Below are 18,542 nucleotides of genomic sequence, written 5' to 3' on the forward strand. Positions count from 1 at the left end.
TAGCTGAAGACACCATCACTGAGGTGGACATGACCACCAGGCACATGCCATGAACAGGGAATGAACAGGTTGTGGTGGGAGTTCAGAAGCAGTGGGGGGGCCCAGGTGGGAACTGAGCTGGGGAGGTGGCAGGTCCTCCGACGAACATGTGCCTTCCTTCTGCCATGATGTGGGCATCTCACTTTGTCTCACAGCACCACTGACTATGAGCCCTTTCTTCCAAGTGAATCAAAGAGAAACTTGTCTAAAGTGAGTCCCTAAATAGCTAAAATATTTGGTGATAAATAATTGGAGCACTGAATTAGACATTTATACCTTGGACTATGGATGTTCTTTGTCCTAAAACTGGCCAATAACCTCTGATCACTGGTCAGTGGTTTTCTACTTTGACTTGTTTCTTATCAAATAAAAAATAGTGATTTTAAAGAAACTCCGTGTTTTGCAAAGGCTAGATTTACTGTGCAATATAGACTTCATTACAAACTGTTTTGCATTCAGAGTGTTGATGTGTGTTTACACAGCATGGCAGCCTTTTGACAGAAACTATACTGAGGTTCTCTCCAGTCTCTCTGTCCTACACGGTGGCAATAAAAATCTTATTTCAGACTCTAACACTCCCCCAGCCTCTGGTCCTGCTAACAGAGAGGGACTTACCCTGTCCACATAAGCTCCAAACTTTGGTACCTAGGACCACTATTTTCCATGTCTATTTGTCTTCCAGCAGTTCCAGCTGCTTCCTGTTATAGTAAACATTTCCTTCACAAAAAGTTTCAAACACCTGTTTTAGTTTGTTTTGTTCTTTGACATTTTTGGGGTTGGAAGACCAGGAGTCGAAGGAGAGAGATGCATACCTGCCAGATAATTTGATATGCTTTTCAAAATGTTTTTTTTTGTTTTGTTTTGTTTTCCTCCTCTAAGTATTTTACTAAGTTTAATAATTTTCAAAATTTCTAGCTAAATCAAAAAAGCTTTTGGTCTAGCCCAGCTCTACCCCTTGCATACTGTAGCAAAGTGTAAACTTCCCCCAAAGCTATCAAAATTTAGGAAACCAGACTAAACTTACTGTTGTAACAGTGAAGTGTTAGATCTTATGTATGTATCTAAGAGGTACAACTTAAAGCTACTTACTACCTATCTTGCTTATGATAATTTTGCTCTGTCCTGTTCAAATGAAAATAGCAGAGATAAATGATTCAGTCTTGGACAATGTTATTTTTAATTCATCAGGATTTATTCTATATGTTTTCTTCCAAGCAATTGTATATTGAAATGTGTGCAGACACATTGTCCTCTGAGTGTGTTGTTTTTTTGTTTTTTTTTCCTCCATTTTTGCATAAACAGCATATTCATGGTAATATACACATATATACACATATATACAGAGAGAGGTACTGGCGAAAAGGAATCTCTTTATCAGGCTAAGTAGTTGTTAGACATCTTTCACTAAAAATGTTAGAAATGTACAGATATTCCTATATTTAGAAAAGGACTTAAAATGAGGAGACAGTTGTCTAGTGAACAGAGCATCTTCTGCAGCAGGATTTCTATCATGCCTGTTTTTTAGGACTGCTACAGATTTTGCTATAGCAAATCTGCATCAAGCCTGGGATGATACTGAAGCAAGATCAAATAATGATTGCTTGTGAGAGCTCTTTTTTAGTCCTTTCTTATATTCCAGTATCTTAAATTTGGGTGAGTTTGGTTTTGTTTGTTTTTCTTTTCATAATAATTTGATGGTTGCTGCAACATGCTACATGCAAGAATCTTTTGTATCAAGTCTAGTATCAAGGGACAGAATTGAAATTTATTCTAAATGCAATATTGATAAAAAGAGCTGGCCAACCTGACAGTGCTTCAACAGCCAAAGGCCAAATACTGTCCCTTTCTACTTGGGTTGGTACTTTTACATTATTACTTTACTTGGCAAATTGGAGATAAGCAGGCTCCTTTTATGATGGCTTTTAAGCCTTAGACACAAGCAAAACCTGGGATCTTGTATATTTAAGTCATATCTAAAAGTGGTCTTTAGGGCCCTAAGCCTCTTAGATGTTTTTAACAGAGATACTCAGGAACATAATAAAAACACATCAATTTTTACATAAACCTTACTAAAAAAAAAAAAAAAAAAAAAAGAGCAAAAATATGCTCATTGTTTTGCTTAGCCTTTTATTCCATCATTATGGCACAGGATAGAACTTAAACACAACATCACTGAATAAGTTTTCAACTTCATTAAAATTAACACTAATATGTTTTATGAAATTCTTTTGATATGATACTTTCCCTTATCAAGTGATAAAATAATTTTCTCTACAATACTGAAGTACATTGCCACCTGCTGGCCACAAACGTTTTTGCAATTTAAAAACACCAGAAGGCGTATAAAACATCAATATTTAACAATGCAGCATACAGTTATTGAAGTACTATTGACCCAGGCTTTGGCACAATATTTATAGAAACGCAGCTGTGAACTTCTCCAAATGGCATGTTCATTTCCGAAATTCTGTGACTCCCTTTTGCTAGCATCTCTGTCTTTATTTTTCTTTTCGCTTTGTCTAACTTACTTAATGCTGAAGCTTTGCTATTTTAAAGGAAAAGCCATATTCTTTCTCAGTCATTACACACCTCAATTTATTGGGTTTGGTTTTCTAAAATTTGGATTCCAGTTTATTGTTTTAGAACAATACATAAAATGATACATTTATAAATATATATATTATATCCTGTATACATAACATTGTTTTTCCTCTAGAATGGGAGGGCAGACCTTTGCACTACATCTTTAGTTGGTTTAGGCATGGCCTTGCTCTTGATTTTCTGAACTGCTTCCTACCAGAATCTAAAAAAATATTTTTACAATCTAACTTGTATCAAATTTTAATTTTGTTTGAAAATATATTTATAAGAAAAAAAAAAAGGTATTCCCCCCCCCTCGCTCACTATTACCTTTATAAAATATATGGCTTTTCATGTTCCTCTCTTAGTGTTTTTCAATAGGCAGTGAAATGAAGGACAACTTCCCCCCTTAACATTTTTTTTTATATATAAGCACAGAAACCAGCTTGTGCACTTTCTATAGAATTCCAATGCATATCACGGTAATGTAAGTGCAGTGATTTAAAAAAAAGCAGTCATGACTGATTGACATCTGTATATGAAAACATAATATATGATTATCATACAATACCCATTACAGAATATACAATCATCAAAACTGCAGATATATAAATACACTTTTAGCCACATTGAAGCAACAGTTTTATCTTATACACAGTGTACGCATACAGAGTTATTAGACTAAAATTTTCATCTTTTTTTCTCAAAAAGCTTGCTGAAAAACAGGAACATACTGTATTTGTAAATGGATTGCTTGACAGTGCTGTTAAGAAATTAAAGTGAACAAGGTTTAAAAAAAATTATATGAAACTTGGTAGAAAACACACGAGCCCCCAGTTTTCCAACATGACTGTTGTTTTCCTATGAGAGGGAGGCAGAGTTATAAGTGGCAGTTCTGTCGAGTTTGATCATACAAGGGTTTCTGGGAGGGCATCAGGGTTATCAGCTGATAAAAGCTCCCAAATTTGCCATCTCTCTCTTTGCCAATCATGCCAGTCTGGCTCTGAAACATTTTTACTGTTCTGATTGTGAGCTGCCGTCGAATAGATATTACCCACTTGAGTGTGCGGGGCCGATCGCTCCTGCCTGGAGATGGCCTGCTCAGGGGCTTTGGCTGCTGGTCCTCCAGCTGCTCTGGTCCCTGAACTTTTTTCCTGTCGTTGAAGTCTCCACAACGAGTGCAACGTTGAAGAAACGCCTGATCGCTGAGACAACGCAGAGCTTGTTTTTGCTGGGCCAGGGTACGGGGGAGGTGGCCTCTCTTTTCTGTAGGAGGGCTTGGCCGTGCTCTGAGAACAACCCGCGTGTAAGTCATACTCAGTGAGGTCCTCCACACTGCTTAAAGTCAAGTGCCGCTCTGACTTTGAACGTGACTGGTCCAAACTCCTACTGCTGGCTTCAATATGTGGGTTACTGCACACCCGAGATGGTGCAGGATGGAGCTGACACTCGGGAATGGCAGCAGTTGTCTGACTCCTTCGCATGACTTGTCTGCTGCTGTCCAATTCGGAGGAGCTGCCTTGCCATCGAGGAGAATATATGGATAGGTTCCCCTGGGAAAGAGAGCACTGTCCGGGTCGCAGCAAGCTACTTTCATAAATGTTTCCGTAAGAACCTGGGGTCCAGAGTAAGAAAGACAATGTCAGTCTGCACAGTCCCTTACATGACATTTTACAAGTTTCTGCTTTTTTCCCTGTGTAATACCACAGAAGAATGATAGGGGCTTTTATCATTAGGCTACACAAGTAAAAGTTTATCAGCCCCCCCCACCCACTGGCTGAACCTTTGAACCTGGGGACATAGAGCAACAGCCTTGCATCTGTCAGGCTACCAGATGGAGGGTAGAGCTAGGCTCTTTTCAGTGGTGCCCAGTGCCAGGACAAGAGGTGCTGGGCACAAACTGGAGCACAGGAGGCTCCCTCTGAGCATCAGGCAGCACTTCTGTGCTGTGTGGGTGATGGAGCGCTGGCACAGGCTGCCCGTGAGGCTGTGGAGACTCCTTCCCTAGGGACACTCTAAAGCCACTTGGACATAGGCCTGGGCAACCCAGCCTGTCTGGACCTCCTCAGGCAGGGCTTGGATCAGATGAGTTCCCAAGGTTCCTTCCAACCTCAGCCATTCTGTTATTGTGTGAACCTCTAATGTTTCTGATCTATTGCATTTCTGGGTGACTCAAGTACTTTGCTCTAACATAAAGCCTTACAGCACACAGCATCTTTCGATGCAGGAAGTGTTTCAGTCTTACAGTTTCTTTGTGAGGTGGGTGCAGATTGCAGGAAAAACAAAAGGCAGAATGGGTCAATAACTTGTCAAGACCATGCTATTCCCAGGCAGAGCCAGAGCTTCCAGCCTCACAGGCTGTGCTTATGCCACTACTGCAGCTACTTTCAAGTCTCCACCAGGTGTCCAGCTTCTAGTGAGTTTTAGAACTACATAAAACTGTTTTCTGAAGTAATTTGAAGATGACTCTTTAAATTATCTTCTAGCAGCTTGAAATGCTGTCACATTTGTAAAATCATTGTGCTTCTCTGTATTTTATTGAACAACCCTTTAAAAGTCCAAGATCTGGTAAGTGGCTTATGTACAAATTTAACTCTCGGCAACATGAGTTCTCCTATTTGTTTCACTGTGATTTCTCAAAACATAGAATGTTTATGCTTTTATTAGCTTTGTGTTTAAAACTTCTGAGAAATTTCTGACCTGTAATTCCTGTATCTTTGCAGCCACTTTTCAGTGTTGAATGCCAGGTGCCCCAGATATCAAAATGATCTTCTGAAACATCTGAATAGGAAGAAGAGCAGGAAGAAGATGGTGTATCAGTACTTTTAAAACCATTATTTAAAAACACATAAATAGAATATTAAGTTGAATTGACATAAAACTTTATGTAAAATATCAGAGTTGATAACATATGCAACTGGCTTACTGTGCACCTAACACAAACAGAACAAATGTATTGTCTGCAATTACTTGCTGTTTCAGGTTCAGATCGTATAATGAATTTCGTGATCTGTCTATGGACAGGACACCTGAGCTTGCTGAGAGAGTGAAATTTCCACTGTCTTCTGCCTTAATGAAGTCATAGAATCACAGAACGGTTTGGGTTGGAAGGGACCTTAAAGATCACCTAATTCAACCCCCCCTGCCATGGGCAGGGACACCTCCCACTAGATTAGGTTGCCCAGGGCCTCATTCAACCTGGCTTTGAACACCTCCAGGGATGGGGCATCCACAGCTTCTCCAGGCAACCAACCTGTGTTCTGGTGCTTCACCACTCTCTGAGTAAACAATTTTTTCTTAATATCTAATCTAAAACTATCCTCTTTTAGTTTAAAGCCATTACTCCTTGTCCTATCTGTACACTCTGTGACAAAGAGTTCCTCCTCAGCTTTCCTGTAGCCCCTTTTAGGTACTGGAAGGCTGCTATAAGGTCTCCCTGGAGTCTTCTCTTCTCCAGGCTAAACAGCCCAATTCCCTCAGCCTGTCTTCATAGGACAGGTGCCCCAGCCCTCTGATCATTCTCATGGACCTCCTATGGACTCATTCTAATATATCCATGTCCTTCCTGTGTTGGGGGACCCAGAGCTAAATGCAGCACTTCAGATGGGGTTTCAAAAGAGTGGAGTAGAGGGGTAGAACCACCTCCCTCAACCTGCTGGCCATGCTTCTTTTGATGTAGCCCAAGATATGGTTGGCTTTCTGGACTGCAAAAGTGCATTGCTGGTTCGTGTTTAGTTTCTCATCAAATAACAGCCCCAAGTCCTCCTCCTCAGGGCTGTTCTCAGTTCATTCTCTGCCCAGTCTGTATTTGTGTGAATGGGAAATTTGTACAAAACAGGAAGGTTTGGTCAAGAAAAGTTAGTTCCTGTACTTTTTTAAGGAAAAGAATGCTCCCTCAAACAGCCCCACCAGCCACTGTAAGGCATGCTCTAGCAACCTGCATCTTGGGTCTTACAAGAAAGTACTGTCACATAACAGATTTAATCAAATACACATGTCACTTGTGCTGGATTCTAACCATTTTGTGCCATTTTTGGATTTAATCTGGCAGTAAAGAAATTTCCTAATTCATCATGGTCAACTTTGTGATGCATATTACAGTCCAAAAGATGGTTAATACGATAAAGCTTCATGTAATTTCCTGTTGATAACTTACTAGAAACCTAACCACATTTTGAAACCTATTCAGAGATTTAGATGCTGAATACATCTAAATAATATCCAGTGGCATTTATAAAGTATACAATTGAGATAATAGTCTAAATCCCATTAATTCCAAAAGGGAACTTAATCACCTAACCACTGCCTCTGAAACCAAATGTTTTTTACAATACCACCAAACAGTTATCTGTACCACTAAGCACTGACATTCCTTAAAGTTTGGCTTACTACACATGTATTTCATGGTAGTAGTTATTAATAATTTTTTTACATTTTAAAATGAAAATCATCTGAGAGTGCAGGTGAGCCACCAGCTTTAACAACAGTTCTTTACAGAAGAAATCATTCAGGTGTGCACTCCCTAGACACGTATGGAAATTATGGATCCCTGCTCTAGTATTGCTAGATGTGTTATTGGTAACAGATGTAAAGCTGTGCAGCTCAGCTATGTTCTACGATGCAATGGAGTTGAGGTCATTCTTTTCAATTGGAGAAAATTTACAGCATGATGTCTTAAACTCAGGTTTTTCCAAAGTCTAGAGCATAACCTTGTAAGTATTACAGTCCTGCCAAGCAGCACTAGAAAAAACAGTCTTTACAAGGCTGAAGAGCAGGACATACAGAGTTCTGCTTTACTAAACAAAAGCTCCAAGTTTTGACAAATGCCACACTAGGAGCATCCCTAGCAGCTGGCTAAGCTAAAGAGGAGGACTGAGCAAACACTTAAAGCACAACAGGAAAAAAAAATAAATTAAAAAATCATTTCTTGTGAGATTGTTACACTACAATAACCTCAAGTCTTGATAGCTGACAATATAGAGCCGACACTTTACAGATACTTCAGAAGCCTATGTTGGTCACTTAGAAAGTGGAACAGGAGCAGGATATACCTTTTCCAGCCTGTGATGCAGAAGAATTCTCCTTTGTCTTAGGCTGCAAATGACCAACCAGGGTGTACTGTTCAGGCACCCTGTACAGCTTATCTGGACTGCGGGCAACTTCTTCTTGCGTTGCCATCAGTGAGCGTTCAGAAAGTACTGGGGAGTTGTTGTCGTACGGGGAGACATCTCCGCTCGAAGCTTTGTTGGAGTCTGTGGAAGAGTGTCTTTCTCCTGTGGAGTAGGAACCTTCTGACCGCAGCATCTCAGGACTTCTGGGAAATATTGTTAAACAAACTACTGTTAATGAAAAATGCTTTATATTCACAGCTACAGGTGCAGTTTGACATCATACAGATAAAATTAAATGCAAAAGTATGATCACAGGTGCTGAAATGAAAACACTTCAGAAGCAGTATAGACGTGAATTTTCCATGAGTAAAACTTCTGCCATGAAGTGGCCAGCAGAGGCCACTAAAAATCAAAAGATGTTGCTATCATGAAAAAAACAACGAAAACCACACAATCATACACTTCACCACAGGAAATTAAACAGTGAATCAATTCCTTATGTTACCTTGACAATTCTGCTTGTTGCAACAATAAATCTGAGGGCATGATGGGGAAGATTAGTTTGATGATAAGCAGTATGCTAAAATCACTTCTTCCATTCTAAAGGAATACACAGTCACTGAAATCAAATACTTAGCTCATCTCTAACACTGTGAGAAGGATCCTCCTCTAGAGACATCAGAAGGTAAATATTCTACAGAGTACTACTATCGTATTTCTGATGGAGGCAGCAAACAATTGGCTCTGGCAATAACTTCTAGAACTTCTTTTACCATTTCAGCATAGACTGCATTTAATTTCAACCAAAAAAAGAAAAAAAAGAAAAAAGTACATGAAACACCCACCAAAACGTACATCCCAGGCTCAGAAAGAAACCCCTCTTTTTTGAAAGTGTGTTGGGGACACTGAGGGAGATTTCTTGAACTGTTACTGTTTATTATGTAGACAGGAGGCAATCTGTAAGCTATGGAACCTCCCAAAGCATATGTAGAAATACTCTGTAAACAAATGTACTTTTTTTTTTCCCCTGTTGTATGCCCATAATTTATATTTTTATTACTCCTTTTTTTTCATTTCTATGAACCTTGATCTTTGTTTCTTAGATGTTTATCTTATGCTTGCTGTTCTCTTGAACAAAACACTTTTTATCAGTGACCTCACATAAATATCTGCTCTGATTGCATGTGTTAATACAGAGGGTCTTTCTTGTATACTGAAAACGGCCAGCCCTTCTCAGAGTCAAATCCAAAGACAGCTTGAACTCAGTGAGCAGCCAAAGTACATTATTTGTTATGGAACAATAACCCTCTTTCCAGACAAATGAAGTAAAACTGAGGAAGGAAAATAAAGAAAACACACAGTGGTAAGACAGGCTAGCCACAGCAGACTAAAGATTAATACACAGATACTGACAAAACTTAATACCACTTTGAAGCAGTGTTTTTTTTTTTCCCCTTATTGACTTACAAGTGCTGTGGCCCAAAACATAAAATATATACACTCGACATCATGATTATTCTGTTCTGTTTTTCAATATTCTTTTTTTTTTTTCCCTTTAGTGTAAAAGGAACCATAAAACATTGGGATTGAATTAATAATGTTTTCTCCTAGTTATCTCCCAGCAAGAAAACCACCACTGAACTGATCCTGAACCTTAACTGCGGCCAACTCACAAAACCAGAGTTGCCATTTAGCTAGGCAGCACTGTCCCAGGCACTGTCCCCTGGGAACAGCATGGCTGGCATGGTAATGTTGGAGAGTCATTAAAACTAATTGTAAATCATGCCTCAGCTATGTAACTTCCCATCTCAGCTTCCCAGATGAAGACGAGCACAGGGTGAATTAATCTACAGTCACAAACTGAAGCCACAGTATTTAAACTGGATTTTAAATTTGTAAAATGCTATAACAAACTAAAACGCTTCTTTCTTTCTTTTTCCCTTTTCCTTAAGTTCTTAAAAAACAAAACAAAACAAAACAAAACCACACAACCAAAACCAACAAAACCAACACAACAACGAAACACTTAAGCAGTGAGTGTGAGGTAAAATGACATGCATATAAGCAATGTCTCAAGGAATTTTAAGAGAGTCAGAAAGATCTGTGAGGAAAGGGGAAAACTGTTGGTATCTGCAGATTTCCTGTGACCAAAAGTCTTTCTTTCCAGCTTTCTAGACTGAGTGTGATCTAAACCTCATCCTGTTACCATACAGATTTGCTTAACACTTACACTGACACCAGTTAGGCTTATCTCATGTAAATCTTTGCAGGACCAGAACCTAACTATGTTGCACAGGGCAAAGGAGGTATTGAACCATTTAGCCATGGCAAGGTAACACAAGGAAGGAGGGGAAAGAAATGCAAATGAAAGAATGTGGGAACAAAAACTTGAGCTTTGTGAAACACTGATTAAATGTCTTACCTTGAATGATCTCTTATAGTCTAGCTTGTCTCAAGACAGAGCTCCTGATAAAAATTTACTTAAATGGAAACTGTCAAGTTTTTGGAAAGGTCCGAACATTCAAGTTTCTAACCTCATTTACTATTTCTGCTAGTAAACCCATGCAATTATTTACATCTAATATCATTTTCAAATTTCTTTAGAAAAAAAGTCTTAAAGAAAATTCCTGTAGACTCTGCTAATCTTGTTCTAAGAAACCATCAGAATAGATTAAATACTATACAGCCAGAAATTGATCTCATACACTTGCTTTACATACATAACCTTAAGATGATATTTAGGAACAAAAGTCTTTGGCTTGCAGCTTTCCAAATAAAACATAAATCTCCATATGTTCCTTAAAACAAAAATTTTGCATCTGATTTGTTTACAGTTTTAGTTAATTATCAAAGAGATATTAATTAGTCTTCTCCTACATAATTGTGAGACTGCCTACCTATATGTTGGGGAAAAAATAAATATAGAGGCAAATGTAAATACTGCTTAGGATACACACCTATATGCAGCCTATGAATAAGGGCAGATTATGAGTCCCATTAAGAATAATAGAAAATTGTGTGTTACTAAAGGTGAGAAATGGGAAGGCAAGTGAAATATTTTCTACAGGTTTTGAACTACATTATGGAAAAAGATTTAATAAGTGGTTAAGTGCATGCATCTGACTAAAAGGTTTGAAAGCTGCAGAAAGAACTTACACAGCACTTGTTCAAAAATACTATTTCAGATTCCAAAACAAAAATTGACTATGCTGTTAAGGAGTTTTGAACTGGCATCCTTCTGAATTTGTCATCCACCAGAGTCTACAAGCATGGGTGACTTGCAAAAATGTTAATAACAATAATTACTTCTACTGAGGACATTCCTACTTTTCCATTGGCATCAAGGCCATCAAAACCAGAAATCCCATTTTAGCTTTGGCAGAAATACTTTTCTGCTACAACTGAAAGTTTCTGAGAAGAAAAACAATTATTTCTTATAAGAGGCAAATCATACAGAGTTTGATGGCTTGGCAGCATGAAGTAGCAATTTCCATATATATTGGAAGTGCCACCAACAAAACAGATTATTGCAGGATTATGATGTGGTTGCTACTGTAACAGGATAGAGTACCCAATGATTCAGGAAGCCTCTGTGTTTAAACATACTGGAAAATTAAAAACTATTATAGAAACTAGTATGGAAATTTAAAAAAAATAATAATAATATGAAAATTAAAAACTACTGTATGGCCTCATCTTGGGTGCCACAAGTTTTGGTGAGCAACCCAAACCTACCGTTGCTATAAAAAGCACTCGAAAATTGCACAAATTTAAAACACATTTACTCTAAAATTACTCTGTATCACTCTGTATCTAAAATAACTCTAAAACACATTTATTCTATCTACTAACCATGATAAGCAATAAATAATCATAAGAAACATTTTATTTTTTGTGTTAGTTTAAAGATGCTTCATCTTACAGCTGGAAACTTCAAATTCCATTGTCATCAAGCCAACATACAAAAACGTTGGGAAAGTCATCCACAAAAGCAGACTTCATAATTGCAGCCACTGGTAATTAGTGCTTTACCATGACCAACTCCCTGACACATCAATTCATGATGCTCAACTCTTAAGAGAACTGAAATATGAGGAACAACCGATTTGTCCTCCTTTGAGGAGGAAAAGAGATTGTTTTCTATTAGATTAGAACCAAGAAAGCATTTGCAGTAACATCGAAAGCAGAGATGCAAGGGCATTTGCAGAAGCAGGACCTTCAGTGCAAGAAATATAACATTAAAGTCTTGAAATTGATTCCACACACTGTGTTATGCAGCCAACCAGCTTTTATGATGAAGATTCTCTCAAGAATATCTAAAGTTTTCTGTTCCATGGGTCCAAATTTGGAATGTGCTCTTGAGTATATAATCAAGGAAATTCCAGGAGTTGTACGGACATATTTTGGAAGCTCATTGTTATGAAATCAAGACAAATATCTTCTTGTTTTCTGCTTTCTCACACTTCTTACAGGAAAATTAACTAGCAGATATGTATCCTCAAAACTGATATTATGTCCTGAAAAAGATTAATCTCTTAAGAGCATCACACTTCTAGCGATAACACTAAGCAACATTCACTCTAATAGCCTGGAATATCTTAACCAAGAAGTTGCAATCACAGTGAAAACATATTTCATTAACATTAAGAATAAATCGCTTACATGATACCAGAGTAGACGACAAATGAGAGATAGCAAGCTTTTCCTATCTCATACCTCATCTGCCAATTACTGAAAACACAATAAATTGGTACTAGTGTAGCCATAATGCTCCTATTTGGTTTAGTAACCTTTTCTTACAGTTGTGACCAGCTTCGCACAAAAGATCTATTTTTTCCTGTAGGTGTGCATATTGACTGAAAAGTAAGGAAGCTAATGGAAAGGTCAATTAACTTAAAGGAAACTGGATCTAACAATAACCTGTTATATCCACAACGATTTGTGATGTAAATTTATGCTCGATTAGTTTGTGAATCCACGTGAGATACAATTTTATGTCTTTCTATTACAGACAGTGAAATCCATCATTATTTTTTTTATAGGCTTGTGTCACAAATATGATCATTTCAAACTAAGAGCTTAAAGAAAAGTCTCTAGAGAGTACCATATTATTACCATATGTCATGTGATTTTCAGTGCCTCTCCTAACTGCTGCCTTAGACCATGGCAAGTGTGAAACAAGTGTAAAAGACAATTAATAACTAATTATCTGGCATTTCTTGTGAATTAAATATATACATGGTTAGTTGATGTCAGTCAGACAAACTAACTGAAATTATTTCTTAACTGTAGTACACTAAGGAAACACACACAGACAATTATCACAGATCAGATGATATGTGATAATTTGCTACTGCATGTTATGTATTCATGTGGCTAAACTAACATCCTTCACAACACAATATATTCTGCATGTTATAAAGAAGCCTTTTTCCCTCATGTATTAATTGTACTATTTCTTTCAATACATTCTCCTTTAAAGCTAAGCACACTATTACCTCCAACAGTACAATGTTCAGAGGGAGAGAAAAAAAAATCATAGCTGACTGTACAAATTCAATTTTAACTATATTCTGAATGCACTAGGCACTTTCCACACACACACACAGGAAGACAAAGCTCAATCTGTCCCAGAGAGCTTAGAGTCTAGGAAACCTCTTAAAAGTTACTTAAAACAAGCTGGTCAAATTTTGTAATTTTAGGGTCTGGCATATTGGGATTCACTAGAATAAAGGCAATGAATGTGTGTCCCTTGAGAAAGCCAGGAGTCCTGTTAATCCAAATGTACAAAGTCACAGCATTAAGGCACACGGGTGTAGGCATACATAAACCATACACAAAGTTAGAAGATGTTATGTAACATAACTGCAACTGTAACATAACTATAATCATAGTGACTGGTTTGATTTTTTTCTCTTCATGTTTCACAAAGCATACAATTAAATCATACTCAAAGAGTTTCCATACATCCGCTGTTGCAGCAGTTGACTTCTTTTACAATGCCCTACCTAGGTCACAAGTGTATACAATAGGAAAAGAACAACAAACTGGCCAAACGGCTAGCCGTGACCGTGTTAAGGCACTCTAGGGTGTGTTTCAAGGATACTGTAATACAAGCCTCCTGTTACTGAAGACTACAGCAAACCCAAGACATGAACCAGCTGATTACTAGTATACATCCTGTCAGTTAATAGTGTCAGTTAATAGTTAAAAATGCAATCTTTACTTTGAATCGCGAAACAAGGTTTGTCTTTAGAAAACATTGTACAAGAGTCATAATTTCTTTGGCAGAGTCTGTTTAATGGGGAAGATATTTCTACTCCACTGTAGACAGTGCATAAAAGCTGTGGAAAACTACAACCTTTTGAATGCTTCCAGTGGGAGATAGAAATTCCCAGCAGAAACAGGGATGATGAAAAAACAGATTACTCACGATGACTGGGAAGCTTTCCTCCTCAACAAATAGTCCACAACATCTGGGTCAGTCTCTAATAGGCTAATAAGAACTTCATTTTGTAGGTCAGGGGAAACCTATGAAGACAACAAAAATACTTAATTGGAGATTAATAACTTTTAAATACATTCATTTTTGTACTATGCTGAAACTAAAAGATCAAGTACAGTTACATTTACAGAGAGTATATTAAAATAAATATTCAGACACTTCCACTTAAATGAGAAGTTTCATGTAACAGATGCAGTAGGACTGAAGATCGCTTTGTACGAAGTCAAATGCTGATTACTGTTGAATATCCTACTAGTACCCAGTTGGGTATTACATCTGATAACAAGAGTGCAGTTACTTATGTATTGTACTCTCAAAAACCCCAATTCAAGGTCCTTATCTTCTAACTCCATTCAAAAATCTAGGGATATTCATACATCTCCATTCCAAGCAACTGTACTTCTCTTGTTCTAGAAACAACAAGAGATGTAATTACAGAGGAAGGAGAATGTTTCTTCATATATTCCATGGTATTTGGCTTATCTATGCCCCTGAAATATGGAAATTTCATGGTGACTGCTATCTCTGAAGTTCTTCCATTGTTTTATTTCAGTGACAGCTGCCTAAGGTCAACATTTTTCTAAATTAAGTCTTAAAAACATATAATGTTCAGATATCTGTATGGCCAAATCCTGGGATCGAGACACATTTAAATTCTGCTTAGGGCCTATTGGAACTTGAGCAGTTCGTGCATTTTCATTCCATTGATAGATCTTTAGTGGTACTTATGTCACAGGAAAATGAGAGCGTCTATCCCTCTTATACCATACTACTACAGTTATACGTAGAAACTATCATAGCTATTCTGTACTTGGGAAATACAGTATGGATAGTTATAATGAATCTGCCTGTCTGATGTAAAATTGCTTAAATTACAAAGTTTATCTGTTCACTACTCAGGTTAACAAGTAGGTCCTGTTGGATCTCTAGCCACTCTGGACTTTGGATAATAGCAAGACTCAGCCAGAAGTTGTGCCATCTTCCTCTGGAGTTTGGCTTTCTTATTTGCAAACTCCCTCTAGTGCACTTTATATGAAGACAAACCTTCAAAACACTTGAAACCTTCAGCTGTTGAATGATATAACATCTCCTGGGGAGGTGGCACTCCAAAATCTTCCCAAGTAAACTTTGTGCTTCCAGTTGCATTTTATAATGCAATCAATCTTTGAGAGAATTTGTCCACATCACAGTCGAACATTTAGCTCACCCATCACAACACTCAAACAGATGAAACCATCTGAGAAACCTGAGCTAACAGCTCAGGTTCACTCATGACGGATGGAACTGGAGGCAAGACAACCTCAGCAAGGGGTCATCACTTGTGCAATCTGCTTCTGGATGCAATTTGTCAGAGCCTGTATCTTTTGACCTTCAGGTCACACGGCATGGGCCATTTATTCTCCCCGACATTTACTGGGAAATAGGAATAGAATTAGTAATAGATTCCCCAGGGGAATGCCTTGGTTTGGGAGGTATTTAGGGAATTACATTACAAAGAAGGCAAATTACTTTAAAAAAAAAAAAAAAGAAAAGAAATAATTTGAAAATAAATGAAGATATGCATCATTTACTTCAAATTGATCCAAAACGTCTATGAAAAATTTGTGTGACTATGACTATTTCTTTAAAAAAAAATATGTTTGACCTCTAAGATGGAGAAATTTCTTACTGATGGCCATTGGTATTATGGTCTTTAAATACATTATGTTCTTTTTATAGGAACACATTTTTGGAAACCTGGTGCCCTGTGACTTGTCTGTTCAGATAGCCTTTCCATACAGTAGATTTCACTCCAGATAAAATCTGGGGGAAAAGCAGAATTCATGTCTTTTTGTATGTAACTATTCACCTTAGTATCAAGTTGCTATACATTTAATAATTTACTGACTTTGTCAGAAAAAATAGAAATATATTTTCCATGACTTACAAGCAGTCTTTCATTTCATAAAAATAAAACTGAAAAAAGTTCCAACACACTGAAAGAATGTACAAAACCCAAACTTAACACTTAATCAAGTTATAGGACTTTTATCTGCATGAATGGGGGCACACCAATCTATGATCCTTTAACTGGATTTGTACCGATGGTCTCCTTTGCTAGTTGTTTGGTTTGGGGTTTCCTCCTGTGAAGCAACTTAAATCAATTTGGTTAACTAACTCGCAAGTGTAGAAATGATATTCATGTAAGTGTCAATTTAAATTTTTAGAGAATTACTAAATAGGTATCTTCAGAAGATGTTACAGAGCTGAAATAATTATTATTGAAATAACTGCTTAACTGGCAATTATGTCTGAGTAGATGGATGAGAACCTGAAGTTCATGGACAAGGGTAAATACACACGGGAAAACAAGGCTCTGCTGAAATAACAGTTTTTGCACCTGCTGATCACATACCTGGACTGATCAGTGGGCTTGGACGCTCTCAGATGTCCTGTACAATCAGAGATGTTCTGAGATTCTAAGGTTGGGTATCACAGCTACTGAGGCACAGAAGGGTGAAGGAACCTTTGTAGTCTTTGCTTTGTGCCATCCCTGTCTACTGAGTTGGCACAGAGAGGCTATATGACTGCCTCCTCAGTGGGGAGGCCATAGTAGCCTCTAACAATAAAAACAATAAATTTCAGACACTATGTTAGACACTCTTCTTTGCAGCAGAGATGGATTTGGGTACTGGATGATATAAATGCATGACTGAGCTGTTAAATGCATAAATTCATCCTTCATGCCCAGCTAAAGCCAGTGAGGCAAAGTGTGGTCATGTTCAGTCTCCCTGAATCCAATTTCTGGGCATTGTTCAGAGACTAGCAAAAAGCAGTCCCACAATACGTACTTATGCATCCCTGAGACTCACTGAAATTGATAGGAATTGGATATTAAGGACCTTAACATCAGGGACTTAACAGCAAGGTCAGCATCTTTTATGCTGAATTCACATGTTTGCATATTAATGATGTTAATGGTAATTGCTTTAGGAATAAAAACAGACCTTGATAATCCCAAGTTGTTCCAAAAAACAGAGCATTTCACTGATAAGTCAGAGTCATTCTGATATGAACTACATAGCATGTGCTGTATTCCTATGTTTTCTTTCACAAATGGGGCTTCAGTTTCGATGCTGAAGTCAACTGGAGTTTTATAACTTCCCCATATACAACAGAAAGAAGAAAAAAAAAAAAAGAACAAAACCACCTTGGCATCAATATGCTATATGTTATAGCTGTAGCTGGATCCTCAAGTCCAGATGTTTCTCTTTTTTTAAGTAGCACAAATGTCAAGTATAAACAACACTCCTGGTTTGGCTCCACTCCTGTGGGTTTGGAAGATGAACTGCTTGCTGCCTGATTTCAAATGATTGGAGTTCCAGTACAATGTAATGTACAGGTCTTTTCCTTTCCGTGCATCAATTACCAAAGGATGCTCTGGGTTTATTATCTTCAGAATGCAAAAAGTCTCCCTGTGCTGCCTAATTTTTTCATGCTAACATGAAAAGTTGACAGCAAACTCTCATAGAAGTTTTATAAAAAAGCAACCATGAGCAATTTGACACAATCCTACAAATCAAATATCACATGCAAGTCTAGACATTAGTCCAGAAAACAGGCAGAACTTGCCAGGTTGTTTGTTAAACTATGGCAATGGGAAGAGTAAAAGCACTCAGAGATGCTCATCTGTTAGGCACTTCTGTAATTTCACATCAGTGTATTTCAGCTTTCAGGAGAGCATCTGAGACAGGTTTGCCTCTCTCTCACATGCAGATAGCCTTTTATTTTTAAATCTGGTTTTAATCTCTCTCCACAATCTGAAAAACTGCTCTAGAAAACAAAAGAGAACTTCTCTTTTTTTTCCATCATTGCATTTAATCTTCAGCAAAAAATGCAAGCATTGATGAGGAAAGGGAATAAATTTGTCAAAATGAAAGGAGACCATATGTAGGTTAGTCTTATCCTAAGCCCCACTCTTTCCACACTGAAAGTCTGGACATGAGCTTGAAGTACGATGTGCTGAGATGTCACTGTGCTGTGAAGTGTTCTTAAAGAGAAACAACAGTAAGTACATGTATGTTTCTAATATTGCAAGTATTCTTATTCAAATATTATTTTAACCTTGTTAGTGCCATCCACGCTCTGGGCCAGCAGAACTGCTCACAAGAGTGCAGTTCTGTCACTTTCTTTTTGTGCTGTGGAAGTAAAACTAGCACCTAAAGTTTCCCCAAACTGGGTAGGGGGTTGAAGTGGTGGAAAGAGGAGACAGAGAAAGAGAGAGAGAGAGCACCTCACTAGAACAAGAATATAAATAAAGCAAAGGA

The 18,542-nt window shown here is 37.7% G+C and overlaps 1 protein-coding gene across 8 annotated transcripts in view; it reads right to left on the reverse strand.

The window, feature by feature from the left end:
- Positions 1-1,209: 1,209 nt before the first annotated feature.
- ARHGAP6 (Rho GTPase activating protein 6) overlaps positions 1,210-18,542 on the reverse strand; it is a 313,487-nt gene continuing 296,154 nt past the window's right edge. For 7 of the 8 annotated variants that reach the window (XM_068682850.1, XM_068682881.1, XM_068682866.1 and 4 more), the window contains 4 exons: positions 14,164-14,261; positions 7,671-7,933; positions 5,320-5,400; positions 1,210-4,234 (listed from right to left, as the gene is read on the reverse strand). In XM_068682850.1, the coding sequence (XP_068538951.1) occupies positions 3,528-4,234; positions 5,320-5,400; positions 7,671-7,933; positions 14,164-14,261 (1,149 nt within the window). In that variant the 3' untranslated portion in view covers positions 1,210-3,527. The remainder of the gene's footprint in view (positions 4,235-5,319; positions 5,401-7,670; positions 7,934-14,163; positions 14,262-18,542) is intronic. The other variant, XM_068682860.1, reaches the window with a different exon arrangement.

The sequence above is a fragment of the Anas acuta genome, chromosome 1 (genome assembly GCF_963932015.1).
Source record: "Anas acuta chromosome 1, bAnaAcu1.1, whole genome shotgun sequence".
Lineage (NCBI taxonomy): Eukaryota > Metazoa > Chordata > Aves > Anseriformes > Anatidae > Anas > Anas acuta.